Genomic DNA, 17,397 nt, shown 5'->3' on the forward strand with positions numbered 1-17,397 from the left:
TTTTTTTTGAGACGGAATCTTGCTCTGTCACCAGGCTGGAGTGCAGTCTTGGCTCACTGCAACCTCCGCCTCCCGGGTTCAAGCGATTCTCCTGCCTCAGCCTCCTGAGTAGCCAGGACTACAGACATGCGCCACCAGGCCCAGCTAATTTTTGTACTTTTAGTAGAGATGAGGTTCCTCCAGGTTGGCCAGGATGGTCTCAGTCTCTTGACCTCATGATCCTCCCGCCTTAGCTTCCCAGTGCTGGGATTACAGGAGTGAGCCACCTTGCCTGGCCTTCTTTCTTTTTTTTTTTTTTGAGATGGAGTCTCACTGTGTCGCCCAGGCTGGAGTGCAGTGGCATAATCTCAGCTCACTGCAAGCTCCACCTCCCAGGTTCACACCATTCTCCTACCTCAGCCTACCGAGTAGCTGGGACTATAGGCACCCACCACCACGCCCGGCTAATTTTTTTTGTATTTTTTAGTGGAGGCGGGGTTTCACCCTGTTAGCCAGGATGGTCTCGATCTCCTGGCCTCATGATCTGCCCGCTTCGGCTCCCAAAGTGCTGGGATTACAGGTGTGAGCCGCCGTGCCTGGCCTTTCCTGGCCTTATTGCTCACCTTCTAAAGCTTATACATCTTATTTCTTTTTCTGACCTTATTGCATTGGCCAGGACCCATTAGAGGTTCTCAGTCAGGGGAGCAGGAGCCACATGATTGGATTTGTTTTGAGATGATTACTCTGGCTGCAGAGTAGAAGGTAGGCAGGATGGAGGCAGAATCTCCAGGGAAGGAGATTCCAGGAAAGTGAGGAAGAGATGACTTCTACCCCAGGGTAGTGGCATCCTAGTTCCCACAGTTCTGCTCCCACAGGTCCTCCCTGCCAGGTGGGCAGCCTGGACTACAGGTGCAGATGTAGCTCTCATCTCCCTTCCCTGTCCCTCTCTGCAGACCGAGGACGCTGCTCCATGGGCCAGTGTGTGTGTGAGCCTGGTTGGACAGGCCCAAGCTGTGACTGTCCCCTCAGCAATGCCACCTGCATCGACAGCAATGGGGTAGGCCTGGGCATAAGACAGACAGTGTCTGTCAGGACGACCCACCCTCTCCGGAGAGAACCCTGTGGAGAGAGGAGAGGGAGCAGGCAGGGATGGGGCACAGCGGGCTCACTGGTGCCCCCTCCTACCCCAGGGCATCTGTAATGGACGTGGCCACTGTGAGTGTGGCCGCTGCTACTGCCACCAGCAGTCGCTTTACACGGACACCATCTGCGAGATCAACTACTCGGCGGTGAGGCCAGGACCTACAGGGTGTGGGCGTGGGAACCCAAGGCACAGGCCAGGGTGGGCAGGAGGGGCTAAGCCTGATACCACAGGAACTGGCCAAGGGCAAGAAGTTTGGGGAGCAGTGGGGATCTGGCAGAAGCCCACCCAACACAGTGCCTATCTGCCCTGCCTTTCCCCGCCAAGATCCACCCGGGCCTCTGCGAGGACCTACGCTCCTGCGTGCAGTGCCAGGCATGGGGCACCGGGGAGAAGAAGGGGCGCACATGTGAGGAATGCAACTTCAAGGTCAAGATGGTGGACGAGCTTAAGAGAGGTAGGGGCAGGGGCTGAGGGTTGGAGGTGCTGAGAGCCTAGGCAGGGGGCATCCAACAGGGCAAGGATGTCATCACCTGGACAGGGGTTTGCAGTCTGGGCTAAGGCTACATAGTCCGGACTGGAACTCCAGAGCTGGGAGGGACCACAGAACCCAGATAGAGGACACCAAGTCTCAGAAAAGGGTAAAAGCCTGGGCAGGAGGCACAGAGCCCAGGCGATGGGACACAGTCTGGCCCAGGAAGGTACCAAGAGTCTTGGTGGGAGGCACCTGACTTGGGCAGGGGCATGCACACAGCAGGGAGGGGTACATGGTCACGCTTTGGAGACACGCAGCCTCGCCTCATCGAGGTCAGATATGTTTTCTGGACACTGAGCTTCTGGGTGATGTCCAGGTCAGGGAAGTGGGGGAGGTAGGTTTCTAGACTCTGATGCTCCTGATCAGGGGAGCCCCTGCCTCACCCGTCCCTGTGCCAGGTGAGAGCACGGCTTTGCAAGGACTTCCACTCTTCCCCAGGAGGCCCTGCTGTGGGTGAGGCAGGTCCCAGAGTAGGGGCCCCCTCACCAGACCCTGGGGTCCTCTGGGGCGGAGGGGTGTGACTGGGGTGCCCTGCTGACCGGCTGTGGGTACAGCCGAGGAGGTGGTGGTGCGCTGCTCCTTCCGGGACGAGGATGATGACTGCACCTACAGCTACACCATGGAAGGCGACGGCGCCCCTGGGCCCAACAGCACCGTCCTGGTGCACAAGAAGAAGGGTGAGCTGGTGGGACGGGTACAGGGAGGGGGCGTGTTGTCAGAGCTTGGCGGGGAGGACAGGCACCACCTCCCCCTGCCTCTTCTCTCCAGACTGCCCTCCCGGCTCCTTCTGGTGGCTCATCCCCCTGCTCCTCCTCCTCCTGCCGCTCCTGGCCCTGCTGCTGCTGCTCTGCTGGAAGTACTGCGCCTGCTGCAAGGTAAGAGCCCAGGGTCCCTCCCAGGGCCTCACCTCCCCAGGGTCCCCACCCCAACATGGCCCCCACCCTCCACCAGGGTTCCCAGCCCCCCCCTGGGTCCCCACCTCCCCAGAGTCCCCACCCCAACAGCACCCCCATCCTCTACCACGGTCCCCACTTCCCCAGGGTCCGCAACACCATCCTGGTTCCCCACCTCACCAGGGTCCGCAACCCTGTCCTGGGTCCCCACTTCACCAGGGTCCCCTCCCTGACAGGGTCCCCACCTTCCATCAGGGTCCTTCTCAGGGTCCCCAACCCCCATCAGGGTCTCTGGCCTCCCTGTGGTTCCCCCAACAGCCCACCACCATCCCCACCCCCTGCAGCTTTCTAGCCAGAGCCTTCAGCCCATGGATTCTGGTCCCAGCTGTGTGACCTTGGGCAAATTACTTAATCTCTCCATGCCTCAGTTCCCTCATCTATAAAATGAAGGTCATAGAATTGACCTCAGAAAATGGAGCTGAAGCTTAAATTAGTGAAGTTCAGAAGGGACTGACCTGTAGCATGTACCATCGCCCCCCGCCCTGCCTTGGCAAGACCCACACCAACCCCATCCAGCTTCCCAAGTGACAGTAATGATGGTGATGCCTATGAGCTCCTAGCCCGAGTCATCCTGGAGCCCCAGCCCCCAGCTCAGCCCTTGCCAGCATCCGCTCTCTGCTTAGCTCAGCGTTCTTCTTTGTGCTGTCGCCACAGCATGTCCATGTGACTCCATTTCTCCACCCCCATCACCCCATGAGGCCAGTGGGGCAAGGTCACTATGCCCTATGACAGATGGAGAAATTGGGGCTGAGGCGCAGGTGATAAATGCACAGTCCAGAAGGGGCTGAGGCAAGCTGAGCCCACATCTTCCCCAGCTCTAGCGCCTGCCCAGGACCCCCACTCCGTCAGTCATCGGTGGGCAGATCCCTGAGAGCACCTGTTCTGGGGTCAGCCACGTGCGAAGGGCCTGGGAGCCACAACAGGGAAGGAAGGACCCTGCCCGCCAGGAGCTGGTGGTCCTTGGGGAGAACACATAAGAGAGGGAAGTGTGGAGGATGGCATGGCTGAGTGGGGACTGTAGGCAGCAGACCACACTCCATAGTAACCACCAGTGTTGTGGGATATTAGTGTGCATTACATAGGAAAGGAGATATGTGATCAAATAGGTTTGAGCCAGGCACAGTTGCGCATGCCTATAGTCCCAGCTACTTGGAAAGCTGAGGCAGGAGGATCGCTTGAGTCTGGGAGTTTGAGGCTATGATTATGCCACTGCACTCCAGCCTGGGTGTCAGAGTGAGACTGTCTCAAAAAGAAAAAAAAAAAGATTTAAGAAACAAGTTTCTTAAACCTATAGCATGGGGTTTGAGAAACAAGTTTCTTTCTTTTCTTTTTTTTTTGAGACGGAGTCTCGCTCAGTTGCCCAGGCTGGAGTGCAGTGGCGTGATCTCGGCTCACTGCAAGTTCCGCCTCCCGGGTTCCCGCCATTCTCCTGCCTCAGCCTCCTGAGTAGCTGGGACTACAGGCGTCCACCACGGCGCCCGGCTAATTTTTTTGTATTTTTAGTAGTGACGGGGTTTCACCATGTTCGCCAGGGTGGTCTCGATCTCCTGACCTCGTGATCCGCCCGTCTCGGCCTCCCAAAGTGCTGGGATTACAGGCTTGAGCCACCGCGCCTGGCGAGAAACAAGTTTCTTAAACTTATTTAAGTTACAGTGGCTCGCGCCTGTAATCCCAGCACTTTGGGAGGCCAAGGCGGGTGGATCACTTGAGGTCAGGAGTTCAAGACTAGCCTGGCCAACATGGTGAAACCCCATCTCTACCAAAAATACAAAAATTAGCCAGGCATGGTGGCGTGTGCCTGTAATCCCAGCTACTTGGGAGGCTGAAGCAGGAGAATCACTTGAACCCAGGAGGCGGAGGTTGCAGTGAGCCAAGACTGCATCACTGCACTCCAGCCTGACAACAGAGTGAGACTCCGTCTCAAAAAAAAAAAAAAATACAAAATTAGCTGGGCATGGAGGCGGGCGCCTGTAATCCCAGTTACTGGGGGTGCTGAGTCAGAAGAATTGCTTGAACCTGGGAGGCAGAGGTTGCAATGAGCCAAGATCGCGCCACTGCATTCCAGCCTGGGCAACAGAGTGAGACATCGTCTCAAAAAAAAAAAAAAGAAAAGAAACAAGTTTCTTCTCTGCGGGACTTCCCAGAGGCTTTCGTATAGTCCTGTGCCTAATGAACCTCCAGGAGGGGCATGGGGAATGAATTCAGTGCTTCCGAAGTGAATCTGACCACAGAACCTTTACAGGGCACCTGGCAGGATGAGAGTTCCACAGCACAAACTTTGGGAGCCCTCTGCCCCCATCCCCCCTATGTCCTTGTGTGCCATGCTTACACCCTGCCAACACCTGGATATTCTGGTGTCCGGGGAGGCACTGTCACCCCTCTGGACCATTGGCATGGGGCGGGGTGGCTGGAAGGGCTTACCTGAGCCAGGGCAGTTGTCTCAGGCCTCACCTTCACCCACCTTGTCTCCTAGGCCTGCCTGGCACTTCTCCCTTGCTGCAACCGAGGTATGGGCCTGGCATCGCAGGGGCAGCAGGGGCTCTGACTGCTCTCTTTCTCTGAGCTGGGATGGAGGGAAGCTGAACCTGGAACGGCAGAGGCTGGAGGCTCTGGGGTCCCATCTGATGAGGTTGGGCTGTGCGGGTCTAGGGAGGGGTGCCGTGCTGAGGACCCCATCCTGCAGGTCACATGGTGGGCTTTAAGGAAGACCACTACATGCTGCGGGAGAACCTGATGGCCTCAGACCACCTGGACACACCCATGCTGCGCAGCGGGAACCTCAAGGGCCGTGACGTGGTCCGCTGGAAGGTCACCAACAACGTGCAGCGGCCTGGCTTTGCCACTCACGCTGCCAGCATCAACCCCACAGAGCTGGGTGAGGGCAGGGCTGGGCGCCACAGCTCTGGGCAGTGCTCTTCGGGCCCTTTGTTCCAGATCTGGGGTCACAGCACGCCTCTTCTCTGGGTGTGGGGTGCAGGGACAGGGCTCAGCCACCTTTTGCCCTGTCCTGATGGTGCTATGACCCTCATGCCACTAGGCCTGCCCGGATCCTAGCATGGTTGCTGGAGGGATGCTCTGTGGTGCCCTTCATGCAGGGAGCTGACCACATCCATCTCACTCCCTCCCACCGCCTTTCCCTAGTGCCCTACGGGCTGTCCTTGCGCCTGGCCCGCCTTTGCACCGAGAACCTGCTAAAGCCTGACACTCGGGAGTGTGCCCAGCTGCGCCAGGAGGTGGAGGAGAACGTAAGGACCCAGGAGCTAGGCCTGGCCAGAGATGTGGGTATGAGGGCGGGTGGGGTAGGCAGGGCAGAGCGAACACAGTCGTGGCACCAAGATTCGTTCACTAGGGGAGAAGGGCCTCTCTGGATCTGTGCCTGGCAGGGGGCATCCTGGTATCTGTTTCCAGAGGGCAGGCGGCCAGAGCCTGGGCCCAGGATGCGGCCCCATGGGGCATGCCCCAGCCAACCCTGAGGGCCTCTGGGTACAGAGGCTGCCTGGGTCCCCAGCCTGAGGGCTTACCATGGGGTGGCCTAGGCCCAGTCTCATACCCCTCCCTTGCCTGGCAGCTGAACGAAGTCTACAGGCAGATCTCCGGGGTACACAAGGTCCAGCAGACCAAGTTCCGGTGAGTCCCAGGGTGCCCGGGTTGGGTGGGGGAACCACTCCTACCGCCGACTCCAGGAGCTGAAGCCCCCAGGCTCCACTTCAGGGCTGTCTAGCTCACAGCACCCTCTTTGTCCCCACAGGCAGCAGCCCAATGCCGGGAAAAAGTGAGTAGAAGACCGGCGGGTGAGACAGCCCCCACTCCCTGCCCACCTGTCCCCAGCCCAGCCATCTGCCTCGTCCGTCCCTGCTCCATCTCCATCCCATAGGAAGGGAGGGCCACATGTGTCCGTCGGGTTTGGACCTTCATTCGTTCCTTTGACCATTTCTTCAACAAATGCTAATGTGACGTGCTTGCTATGAAGTGGCCCCTGGACTAGAGCAGGCAAAAGCAAATCAGCCCAGTCCCTGCCCTCATACAGGTGACCATCCAGCCTCCCACCCAGTACTAGCGATAGCAGGTACCCATCTCCATCCGCTCCAGGGTCCAAGACCTGGATCCTGGGTGCACCTCTGGAGGCCAGGCAGGTTACACACCTTTTTCCCCAGGTCCTACTCCGCGTCCTGGCCCTTCGGGGGGAGAGAGACTGAGTGAGGAGGGGGTCTCGATGCAGGGACAGCAGAGCTAGAATCACATCACAGCACATGGTCATCAGTAAGAACCGTTAGCTGGGAGTGTGGCTTACACCTGTAATCCCAGCATTTTGGGACGCTGAGGCGGGTGGATCACCTTAGGTCAGGAGTTCAAGACCAGCCAGGCCAACATGGTGAAACACCGTCTCTACTAAAAATACAAAAATTAGCTGGGCATGGTGGCGGGCGCCTGTAATCCTAGCTACTTGGGAGGCTGAGGCAGGAGAATCGCTTGAACCTGGGAGGCAGAGGTTGCAGTGAGCTGAGATTACACTACTGCACTCCAGCCTGGGCGACAGAGCAAGACTACCTCGGGAAAAAAAAAAAAGAATGGCTGCCTAGCGTTTCTGATCCTGCTACCGGCCAAGCATGGTCCTAAGGGCTTTCCCTGTGTGGTTATCTTGTGGTTATCTTATCCAACCCTCTCATCAAGCCTGTGAGGTAGATATCACTGCTGTTCCCATTTTGCCGACGAGGAAGCTGAGGCTCAAAAGGGTTACGTGACTTGCCCAAGGTTATCCAGCTATGGAGAACTAGAGCCAGGGCTGGGGCTGCAGCAGCCTGGCTTGAGCACTCACACCCTTAGCATCTTTGCTGTCCAGCCCTTGATGAGGTGGGCAGAGAAGCCCATTTCACAGAGGAGGACGCTGAGGACAGGGAGGTGCCATGGTTGGGCTGAGGCTGCAGGGTAAAGGGCATAGGGCTGGCATGGGCCTGGAGCACTGCCTGCCTCTGAAGACCCTGCACTTCTTGCTGTCTTACATCCTGGCCCCTGAAGGGGAGAGGACAGGCAGGAGGGATAGGGCAGAGGTGCCAGCCTGACCCCTCCCCTGCCTGAACCCTCCACCCTCAACCCAGGCAAGACCACACCATTGTGGACACGGTGCTGATGGCGCCCCGCTCGGCCAAGCCGGCCCTGCTGAAGCTGACAGAGAAGCAGGTGGAACAGAGGGCCTTCCACGACCTCAAGGTGGCCCCCGGCTACTACACCCTCACTGCAGACCAGGGTAGGAGGGCAGGTCCCCTGTGCCACTGCCTCGTATCTCCTGCCCATGTGGCCCTGTGACCCACCTCTGACCACCTCCCAACCCACCCAGACGCCCGGGGCATGGTGGAGTTCCAGGAGGGCGTGGAGCTGGTGGACGTACGGGTGCCCCTCTTTATCCGGCCTGAGGACGACGAGGAGAAGCAGCTGCTGGTGGAGGCCATCGATGTGCCTGCGGGCACTGCCACCCTTGGCCGCCGCCTGGTAAACATCACCATCATCAAGGAGCAAGGTGGGTCAGGTGGGGAGAGTGAGGGAGGCAGACGGGGGCTCAGGGGCACTGGTTCCTCCTGCGTAAGTGGAATTGCGACCTGGCCACGTGGCCTGGGCTAGTCACTTACCCTCTGCAAGCTTTGGTTTCTCCATCTGTAAAATGGGTAAGGGCTCTTTTATGGAATACGGGGCTGTTCACCTCGCCGAAGTGCCTGGTGGTGAGCGCTCAGTAAATGGAAGCTTCTGTTGCATCCTCATAAGGGCCAGCCCCTTGCTCCTCTCTATCTAGAGGAGGGGTTGGCCAAGACGTGGCACCGTGGACATCTGACCCCTCCTGCCACCTGCGCCGGAAGCCACAGGCCTCAGGCCTGTTCCTGTTCCTGCTCTGCTCCAGCCCTGGGGCTGAGGGCTCCGTCTCTGGTCCTGCCTGTGCCTGGCCTCCCTCCTCTGCCTGGCCCTTCCAGGATGTCTGCTGGACACTTTGTTCCAGACCCAGTTTTTTTTTTATTTTTTATTTTTTTTTGAGATGGAGTCTCGCTCTGTTGCCCAAACTGGAGTGCAGTGGCCGGATCTCAGCTCACTGCAAGCTCCGCCTTTCGGATTCACACCATTCTCCTGCCTCAGCCTCCCAAGTAGCTGGGACTATAGGCACCCGCCACCTCGCCCAGCTAGTTTTTTGTATTTTTTAGTAGAGACGGGGTTTCACCGGGTTAGCCAGGATGGTCTCGATCTCCTGACCTTGTGATCCGCCCGTCTCGGCCTCCCAAAGTGCTGGGATTACAGGCTTGAGCCACCGTGCCCGGCCCAGACCCAATTTTTTTGGTTTCTTGAGATGGAGTCTCGCTCTGCCACCCAGGCTGGAGTGCAGTGGCGCCATCTCGGCTCACTGCAACAGCTGCCTCCCAGGTTGAAGTGATTCTCCTGCCTCAGCCTCCCAAGTAGCTGGGATTACAGGTGCTGGCCACCATGCCCGGCTAATTTTTCTATCTTTAGTAGAGATGGGGTTTCGCCATGTTGGCCAGACTGGTCTCGAACTCCTGACCTCAGGTTATCCGCCTGCCTTGGCCTCCTAAAGTGCTGGGATTACAGGCGCAAGCCACTGCGCCCAGTCCCTCACCTTTTTCTGGAAGGATTTTCCGTTTTGCTCCTGTGCTTTTCCCAGAGGGCAATGCATGGAGGGAACCAAGTGGACTCCTGGATTCTGGGCTGGGCTGGGCCGGGCTGCCGGAGAGCAGAAGGTGGGAAGGGACTGGGCCCAGCATGCTCTGACCAGTGCCCGGGCTCCTTGCAGCCAGAGATGTGGTGTCCTTTGAGCAGCCTGAGTACTCGGTCAGCCGTGGGGACCAGGTGGCCCGCATCCCTGTCATCCGGCGCGTCCTGGACGGCGGGAAGTCTCAGGTCTCCTACCGCACGCAGGATGGCACTGCGCAGGGCAACCGGGTGAGGCTTCGCCACGGGGTCGAGGGTGCAGCCCGGGGGGCTGCGTGGGCACTGCATTGGGTTCCCAGGACAAAGCAGTACATGGCAGCTGCTTGAGTCCCTGGATGCCGGCCATGCCCCTGGCTGGCCTCCCAAGGACATGTTCACCTGCTCCTGCCACCCTGTGGCAGGGGAGTCTCACCTGCCCAGGGTGCCAGTGACACCCTGGGCGAGGCTCCATTGCTGCCAGGGACTCAGGCCAAGAGAGCTCTTTCCTCCTTCATGGGCCAGGGACCTGCCCAGACCATTCCTGTCCCCTCCTGCAACCCAGGATCCACAGGGCAGCCAAACCTCTTGGAGATAAACTCCCGCTATATGCCCCAGTCCTGGGGGCTTTGGGCTTCTTGAGCTGGGATCAAAGACCCCATGTCCCCGGGCCAGACTCCTCAAGGGCTGTAACGATTTGCCCTCCCCTGGGCCAAGCAGCAGGAGCAACCATTCAAGGCAGGGAGTGCCGTGGCTGGGCCAGCATCACCTTCACTGCTGAGCCCCAGTGCTGGGGTACAGCCAAATCCAGGTGCACACAGGCTGGACTGGGTTTATAGGCTTCATAGTTTTGTTTCTTTTGTTTGTTTGTTTGTTTGTTTTTGAGATGGAGTCTCGCTCTGTCGCCCGGGCTAGAGTGCAGTGGCCGGATCTCAGCTCACTGCAAGCTCCGCCTTCCGGGTTCACGCCATTCTCCTGCCTCAGCCTCCCGAGTAGCTGGGACTACAGGCGCCCGCCACCTCGCCCGGCTAGTTTTCTTTTGTATTTTTTAGTAGAGACGGGGTTTCACCATGTTAGCCAGGATGGTCTCGATCTCCTGACCTCGTGATCCGCCCGTCTCGGCCTCCCAAAGTGCTGGGATTACAGGCTTGAGCCACCACGCCCGGCCTCTTTTGTTTGTTTTGTGTGGGGTTTTTTTGCTTCTTAATTTTTTGGGGGGTCAGGGTCTTGTTATGTTGCCCAGGCTGGTCTTGAACTCCTGACCTCAAGTGATCCACCCACCTCGGCCTCCCAAAGTGCTGGGATTACAGGAATGAGCCACCATGCCTGCCCTAGCTTTCGTGTCTTTAGTAGAGATGGGGTTTTGCCATGTTGGCCAGGCTGGTCTTAAACTCCTGATCTCAAGTGATCCGCCCACCTTGGCTTCCCAAAGTGCAGGGATTACAGGTGTGAGCCAGTGCACCTGGCCTTTCTAGTTTTTAAATGTTGGCAACAAATCCATAATTAAAAACAAAGGCCGGGCATGGTGGCTCACACCTGTAATCCCAGCACTTTGGGAGGCTAAGGTGGGAGAATCACTTGAACCCAGGTGTTCGAGACCCTGTCTACACATATAATGTAAACATGAGCTGGGCACAGTAGTGCATACTTGTGGACCCAGCCACTTGGGAGGCTGAGGCAGGAGGATCACTTGAGGCCAGGAGGTTTAGGCTGCAGCAAGCCATGTTCATGCCACTGCACTTCAGCCTGGGCAACAGAGTAAGACCCTCTCTAAAAAAAAAATTAATTAAAAAAAAAATCAAACAAAGAAACAAAACCTGGTTCAGTGCAGGAGCTCATGCACATAATCCCAGCACTTTGGGAGACCACAGTGGGAGGATCCCTCGAGCCCAGGATTTGGAGGCCAGCTTGGGCAACATAGTGAGACCCTGTCTCTACTGAAAAAAAAAGGCCACGCGAGGTGGCATCTGCCGGTAATCTTAGTATTGTGGGAGGCCAAGGCAGGCGGATCGCTTGGGGTTACGAGTTCGAGACCAGCCTGGCCAACATGGTGAAAACATGTCTCTACTAAAAATACAAAAATTAGCTGGGCATGATGACACATGCCTCTAATCCCAGCTACCCCAGAGGCCGAGACAGGAGAATTGCTGGAAACCAGGAGGTGGAGGCTGCAGTGAACCGAGATCATGCCACTGCACTCCAGCCTGAGCGACAGAGTGAGATTCCACCTCAAAAAAAGACAAAAAAAATTCTCTCAAAAGTAATAAAGTCTCAGGCTGGGCGCGGTGGCTCAAGCCTGTAATCCCAGCACTTTGGGAGGCCGAGACGGGCGGATCACAAGGTCAGGAGATCGAGACCATCCTGGCTAACACGGTGAAACCCCGTCTCTACTAAAAATGCAAAAAACTAGCCGGGCGAGGTGGCGGGCACCTGTAGTCCCAGCTACTCCGGAGGCTGAGGCAGGAGAATGGCGTGAACCTGGGAGGCGGAGCTTGCAGTGAGCAGAGATCCAGCCACTGCACTCCAGCCCAGGCGACAGAGCAAGACTCCGTCTCAAAAAAAAAAAAAAAAAAAAAAAAAAAGTAATAAAGTCTCGCCTCCCTGGGCCCACAGGCCTGTTCGGCAAACACAGGGGAGCATGTAGTCAGCAAGCCCAGGCTGCCGGGCCACATCCTAGTTTTATTTACTTCTTTTTATTGATAGGAACTGTTCTCATTATTTTTCCAATGTCCCCCCATAAAAATTGCAAAGAAGAATTTTTTTTTTTTTTTAAGAGACAAGGTCTCCCTCTAGCCCAGGGTAGAGTACAATGGCACAGTCGTAGCTCTACAATCTTGAACTCCTGGACTCAAGCAATCGTTCAACCTCAGCCTCCCAAGTAACTGGGACTACAGATGTTCACCACCACACTGGCTAATTTTTTTTTTTTTTTTTTTCTTTGAGACAGAGTCTCGCTCTGTTGCCCAGGCTGGCGCAATCTCAGCTCACTGCAACCTCCACCTCTAGGGTTCAAGCGATTCTCCTGCCTCAGCCTCCCGAGTAACTGGGACTACAGGTGCGCACCACCACACCCAGCTAATTTTTGTATTTTTAGTAGAGATGGGGTTTCACCATGTTGGTCAGGCTGGTCTCGAACTCCTGACCTTGTGATCCACCCACCTCGGTCTTCCAAAGTGCTGGGATTACAGTGTGAGCCCCCGCACCTGGCCATTTTGTATTTTTAGTAGAGATAGGTTTTCGCCATGTTGCCCAGGCTGCTCTCGAACTCCTGGGATAACATGATCCTTTTGCCTTGCCTTCTGGCTATCCTGTTACACTTGTATAAAGATGCTTTGAGGCCAGGTGCAGTGGCTCATGTCTGTAATCCCAGCACTTTGGGAGGCCAGGGCGGGCAGATCGCTTGAGATCAGGAGTTTGAGACCAGCCTGGCCAACATGGCAAAACGCTGTCTGTACCGAAAATACAGAAAATGATCTGGTGGTGGTCCCAGCTACTTGGGAGGCTGAGGTGGAGCCCAGTAGGTAGAGGTTGCAGTGAGCCGAGATAGTGCCACTGCACTCCAGCCTGGGTGACAGAGTGAGACCCCTGTCTCAAAAAAAAAAAGCTTTGATATTTATTTTTTAAAACATTTTAATTTCTCACCTTTTTATTTTGAAAAACTTCAAACATACAGAAAAATGGAAGGAACGATAAAACTAGCACCCATTTACCCTTTACATAGATTCACCGATTGCTAATATTTGCTTTCTCTCTCTTTCTATGTGGATAGAGACACAGAAATAGAGATACAGATGTGGACATCTGTGTCTTCACATTGATCATACTAGTACCTAAAATTAGTCCATATTCCGGGTGGGCGTCACCGGTGACTGACACCTTAATCCCAGCATTTTGGGAGGCCTAGGCAGGTGGATCACCTGAGGTCAGGAGTTTGACACCAGCCTGATCAACGTGGAGAGACCTCGTCTCTACGAAAAATACAAAAATTAGCTGGGCATGGTGGCGGATGCCTACAATCCCAGCTACTAGCTAGGCTGAGGCAGGAGAATCATTTGAACCCAGTGGGTGGAGGTTGCACTGAGCTGAGATTGCACCACTTCACTCCAGTCTGGGCAAAAGAGCAAAACTCCATCCCAAAAAATATATATAAAATAAAATAAAATTGGTCCATATTCCGATGTCCCCTTGTTTGGATGTCCCAATAATGTCCTTTATAGCTTTTTTTCTCCCAATGCAGGAACCAATCAAGGATTTGGCATTGAATTTTTTCACGGGTCTTGACTCCTTTTATCTAGAAAAGTTTCCTGGCTTTGTCTTCCATGACGCTGACTTTTGTTAAGACAAGGTCTTGCTCTGTTGCCCAGGCTGGAGTGTAATGCCTTACTGCAACCTCTGCCTCCCGGGTTCAAGCATTTCTCCTGCCTTAGCCTTCCAAGTATCTGGGATTACAGGCACCTGCCACCATGCTGGGCTAATGACACTGACACTGACATTTTTGAAATATCTATGTAGGTGGCTTACCGGCAGCTCCCTGGTTTGTTTTTTGTTGTTGTTTTGTTTTGTTTTTGTTTTTGTTTTACAACTATGGGCCTCACTTTCTGAGTTGGGTGGCATGAGATTCCCTCCCCAGCCATGGCCCTGGCTGCTGCGCCTGGAATTGAAATCTTGCCCTGAAGTGCCACCTAGTGGTCTTCTATGTGAAGGATTTTCTTTTTTTTCCTCCCAGTTCTTATCCTGGAAAGCTCAGGCAAGCTCCACTGCATTGAAAGGAAGCTGGGTAGCTCACACCTGTAATCCCAGCACTTTGGGAGGCCAGGGTGGGTGGATGGCTTGAGGCCGGGAGTTCAAGACCAGCCTAGGCAACATAGGGTAACCATGCCTCTACAAAAAAAAAAAATTAGCCAGGTGTGGTGCACACCTGTAGTCCCAGCTACTCAGGAGGCTGAGGGAAAGGATGGGCTGAGCCCAGGAGGTCAAGGCTTCAGTGAGCCGTGATTGTGCCCCTGCACTCCAGCCTAGGTGATAAGAGTGAGACCCTATCTCAAAAACAAAAACAAAAACACAGAAACATGGCTGGACATGGTGGCTCACGTCTGTAATCCCAGCACTTTGGGAGGCCAAGGCGGGAGGATCACTTGAAGTCAGGAGTTCGAGACCAGCCTGGCCAACATGGTGAAACCCCATCTCTACTAAAAAGACAAAAATTAGCTGGGCATGGTGGCAGGTGCCTGTAATCCCAGCTACTCGGGAAACTGAGGTGTGAGAATCATTTGAACCCGGAAGGTGGAGGTTGCAGTGAGCCGAGATCACGCCACTGCACTCCAGCCTAGGTGAAAGAGTGAGATTACACCTCAGGAAAAAAAAAAAAACCCACAAAAACCTGAAGCTGATGTAAGTACTCCACCCAGCAAGCAGGGATGATCTCTGCAGTGTCCATGAGGTTGGGAGGGAGCATGTGGCCATGACTCTTGCCTCAGCCCCCAACCACCACCCTGACCCTGACCCTGACCCCCTTCACTCCCAGGACTACATCCCTGTGGAGGGTGAGCTGCTGTTCCAGCCTGGAGAGGCCTGGAAAGAGCTGCAGGTGAAGCTCCTGGAGCTGCAAGAGGTCGACTCCCTTCTGCGGGGCCGCCAGATCCGCCGTTTCCACGTACAGCTCAGCAACCCTAAGTTTGGGGCCCACCTGGGCCAGCCCCACTCCACCACCGTCATCATCAGGGACCCGGGTAGGCAGAGCCAGGTTGGCTTAAGCAGGGGGAGAGGGAAGACGGGGGTCTCTCAACTAGGTCTGCCAGATTTAGCAAATCCAAACACAGGACTCCCGGGGAAATCTGAATTTCAGGTAACGACATACACATTGGTAGGATAAGTATGTTCCATGCAATATTTGGAACATACTTATCCTTTTTCTGCAAAATGGGCTGGGTGTACTGGCTCATGCCTGGAATCCCAGCACTTTGGGAGGTCACGGTGGGAGGATCACTTGAGCCCAGGAGTTCTAGACCAGCCTGGGCAACATAGTGAGACCTTGTCTCTACAAAAAATAAACAAATTAGCTTGGCGTAGTGGGATACACCTAGAGTCCCAGCCACTCCGGAGACTGAGGTGGGAGGATCACTTGAGCCCAGGGGGTCTGGGCCACAGCAAGCTGTGATCACACCACTGCACAGCACCTGAGCCATGGGATGAGACCCTCCCTGCCCCTCAACAACAAAAGAAAAAGCTTGTTTATCTGCAATTCAAATGTCACTAGGCAGCCTGCATTTTATCCAGCAACCTTACAGCCAGAGAGGCTGAGGTCATGTTGTCACCACACAATAGGAATTCTCCCATCAGACCCTGGCCCTTTGACTTCAGCCTCAGTTCCAACTAACATGCAGGTGCTTCTGGAAGGGGTGGGCCAGTTAGTTCCTATCAGCCCTCAGCCTCCCCGCTGGGAGAAGGCCTGCCAGGAAGATGGGAGAGGAGTGAGATACTCAGGGTATGGTGTGGAGATGGGGCGGGGAGCAAATGTTCTCATGTGGAATGTTCCCTGAGCTGCCAAGGGAGACAGGGGCAGACCAACTCCCTCCTCCTTCTGTTCCTCCAGAGACCCTCCTGGGTCCTCCGCCAAGCTTGGCAGGATGCTCTCTGTGGCAGCAATGGGGCACCAGGTGTCCAGAGACGCGGGTGGGCAGGTCTGAGTTGAATGTGCTGGGCAGAGCGCCCTGGGTGTTTAAGTGGGTCTCTGGCGCCCCCTGGTGGCAAAGCGGGATCTCAGCGGTTGCCCTGCCCCGGCTTGACCCATTAGATGAACTGGACCGGAGCCTCACGAGTCAGACGGTGTTATCACAGCCACCCCCTCATGGTGACCTGGGCGCCCCGCAGAACCCCAACGCTAAGGCCGCCGGGTCCAGGAAGATCCATTTCAACTGGCTGCCCCCTTCTGGCAAGCCAATGGGGTACAGGGTAAGGCGGGGGGCTGAGGGCCACGGCAGGTGGATGGGCGGTCTGGTACCAGCACTCACGGAAGAGGTGGGCCGTCTGAGGCCAGGGCCCGCTGAGAGAGAGCAGACAGTGGAACCTAGCACAGGTGGTCAGAGGGAAACCCGGTCTGTGCTGGGGAAGAGGGAAGACCCATTCCCGAGCTTATTAGACATTTGTCCTCCTTCCTAAAATGGGGCCCCCTCCCACCCCCGCACGGGAGACACCTCCACCTGCTCTGCCCCCGTCCTGATGTGTGCACATGGCAGATCTTTCAGCCCCTCCCTCGGGCCTTAGTGTCTCTCATCTGTGCAAAGAGGACAGTAAGGGCAGAGGTCAGCAGAGGGACAGGCAGCTTGGGTGCCTGCTGCTCGCTGCTGACCAGGACCCGTCCCTGGGGGCAGGTAAAGTACTGGATTCAGGGTGACTCTGAGTCCGAAGCCCACCTGCTCGACAGCAAGGTGCCCTCAGTGGAGCTCACCAACCTGTACCCGTATTGCGACTATGAGATGAAGGTGTGCGCCTATGGGGCTCAGGGCGAGGGACCCTACAGCTCCCTGGTGTCCTGCCGCACCCACCAGGAAGGTGAGGCCTTGCCATGTCTGTCCATTTGTCCCCTGGCTGTCCTGATGCCAGTGTGCCCAGCCCTCCCCTCTGCCACTGACAGCACTCTTCCTGTATCCCCCACTCCCTAGTGCCCAGCGAGCCAGGGCGTCTGGCCTTCAATGTCGTCTCCTCCACGGTGACCCAGCTGAGCTGGGCTGAGCCAGCTGAGACCAACGGTGAGATCACAGCCTATGAGGTCTGCTATGGCCTGGTCAACGACGACAACCGTAAGAACCACATCTTCCTCCCTGCCCGCAGAGAGAACAGCCACGGAAAGGGAGGGGACAAAGTGGGAGGGAGCTCTGGGTCACTCCCTGGACCTGCCGAGCAGGGCACTCGAGGCCTTCATCCTGGTTAGCAGATAAGCCTGAGGCATCGTTAGGGTTTTGGCCAGACTTTGGGCTGGGTTGCATTCTAAGACCAAACCCAGAAGGTTGCAGGGTGGGTGGTTACCTATGTGGAGTGGGGTCACAGGCTCAGGGGTACCCCTCCCCATGCAGGTAACCAGGGAGCTCACACTTGCATGGTTTTCTTAG

General features: G+C 56.1%; 1 protein-coding gene across 1 annotated transcript in view; it reads left to right on the forward strand.

The window, feature by feature from the left end:
- ITGB4 (integrin subunit beta 4) overlaps positions 1-17,397 on the forward strand; it is a 37,318-nt gene that overhangs the window by 13,584 nt on the left and 6,337 nt on the right. Inside the window, exons 14-30 of the mRNA XM_023211797.1 lie at positions 933-1,036; positions 1,170-1,268; positions 1,448-1,577; positions 2,210-2,332; positions 2,424-2,530; positions 5,082-5,115; positions 5,292-5,483; positions 5,750-5,853; positions 6,177-6,235; positions 6,357-6,380; positions 7,705-7,853; positions 7,944-8,123; positions 9,396-9,544; positions 14,814-15,018; positions 16,083-16,240; positions 16,660-16,840; positions 16,951-17,088. Of these exons, the coding sequence (XP_023067565.1) occupies positions 933-1,036; positions 1,170-1,268; positions 1,448-1,577; positions 2,210-2,332; positions 2,424-2,530; positions 5,082-5,115; positions 5,292-5,483; positions 5,750-5,853; positions 6,177-6,235; positions 6,357-6,380; positions 7,705-7,853; positions 7,944-8,123; positions 9,396-9,544; positions 14,814-15,018; positions 16,083-16,240; positions 16,660-16,840; positions 16,951-17,088 (2,136 nt within the window). The remainder of the gene's footprint in view (positions 1-932; positions 1,037-1,169; positions 1,269-1,447; positions 1,578-2,209; positions 2,333-2,423; positions 2,531-5,081; positions 5,116-5,291; positions 5,484-5,749; positions 5,854-6,176; positions 6,236-6,356; positions 6,381-7,704; positions 7,854-7,943; positions 8,124-9,395; positions 9,545-14,813; positions 15,019-16,082; positions 16,241-16,659; positions 16,841-16,950; positions 17,089-17,397) is intronic.

The sequence above is a fragment of the Piliocolobus tephrosceles genome, chromosome 16 (genome assembly GCF_002776525.5).
Source record: "Piliocolobus tephrosceles isolate RC106 chromosome 16, ASM277652v3, whole genome shotgun sequence".
NCBI lineage: Eukaryota > Metazoa > Chordata > Mammalia > Primates > Cercopithecidae > Piliocolobus > Piliocolobus tephrosceles.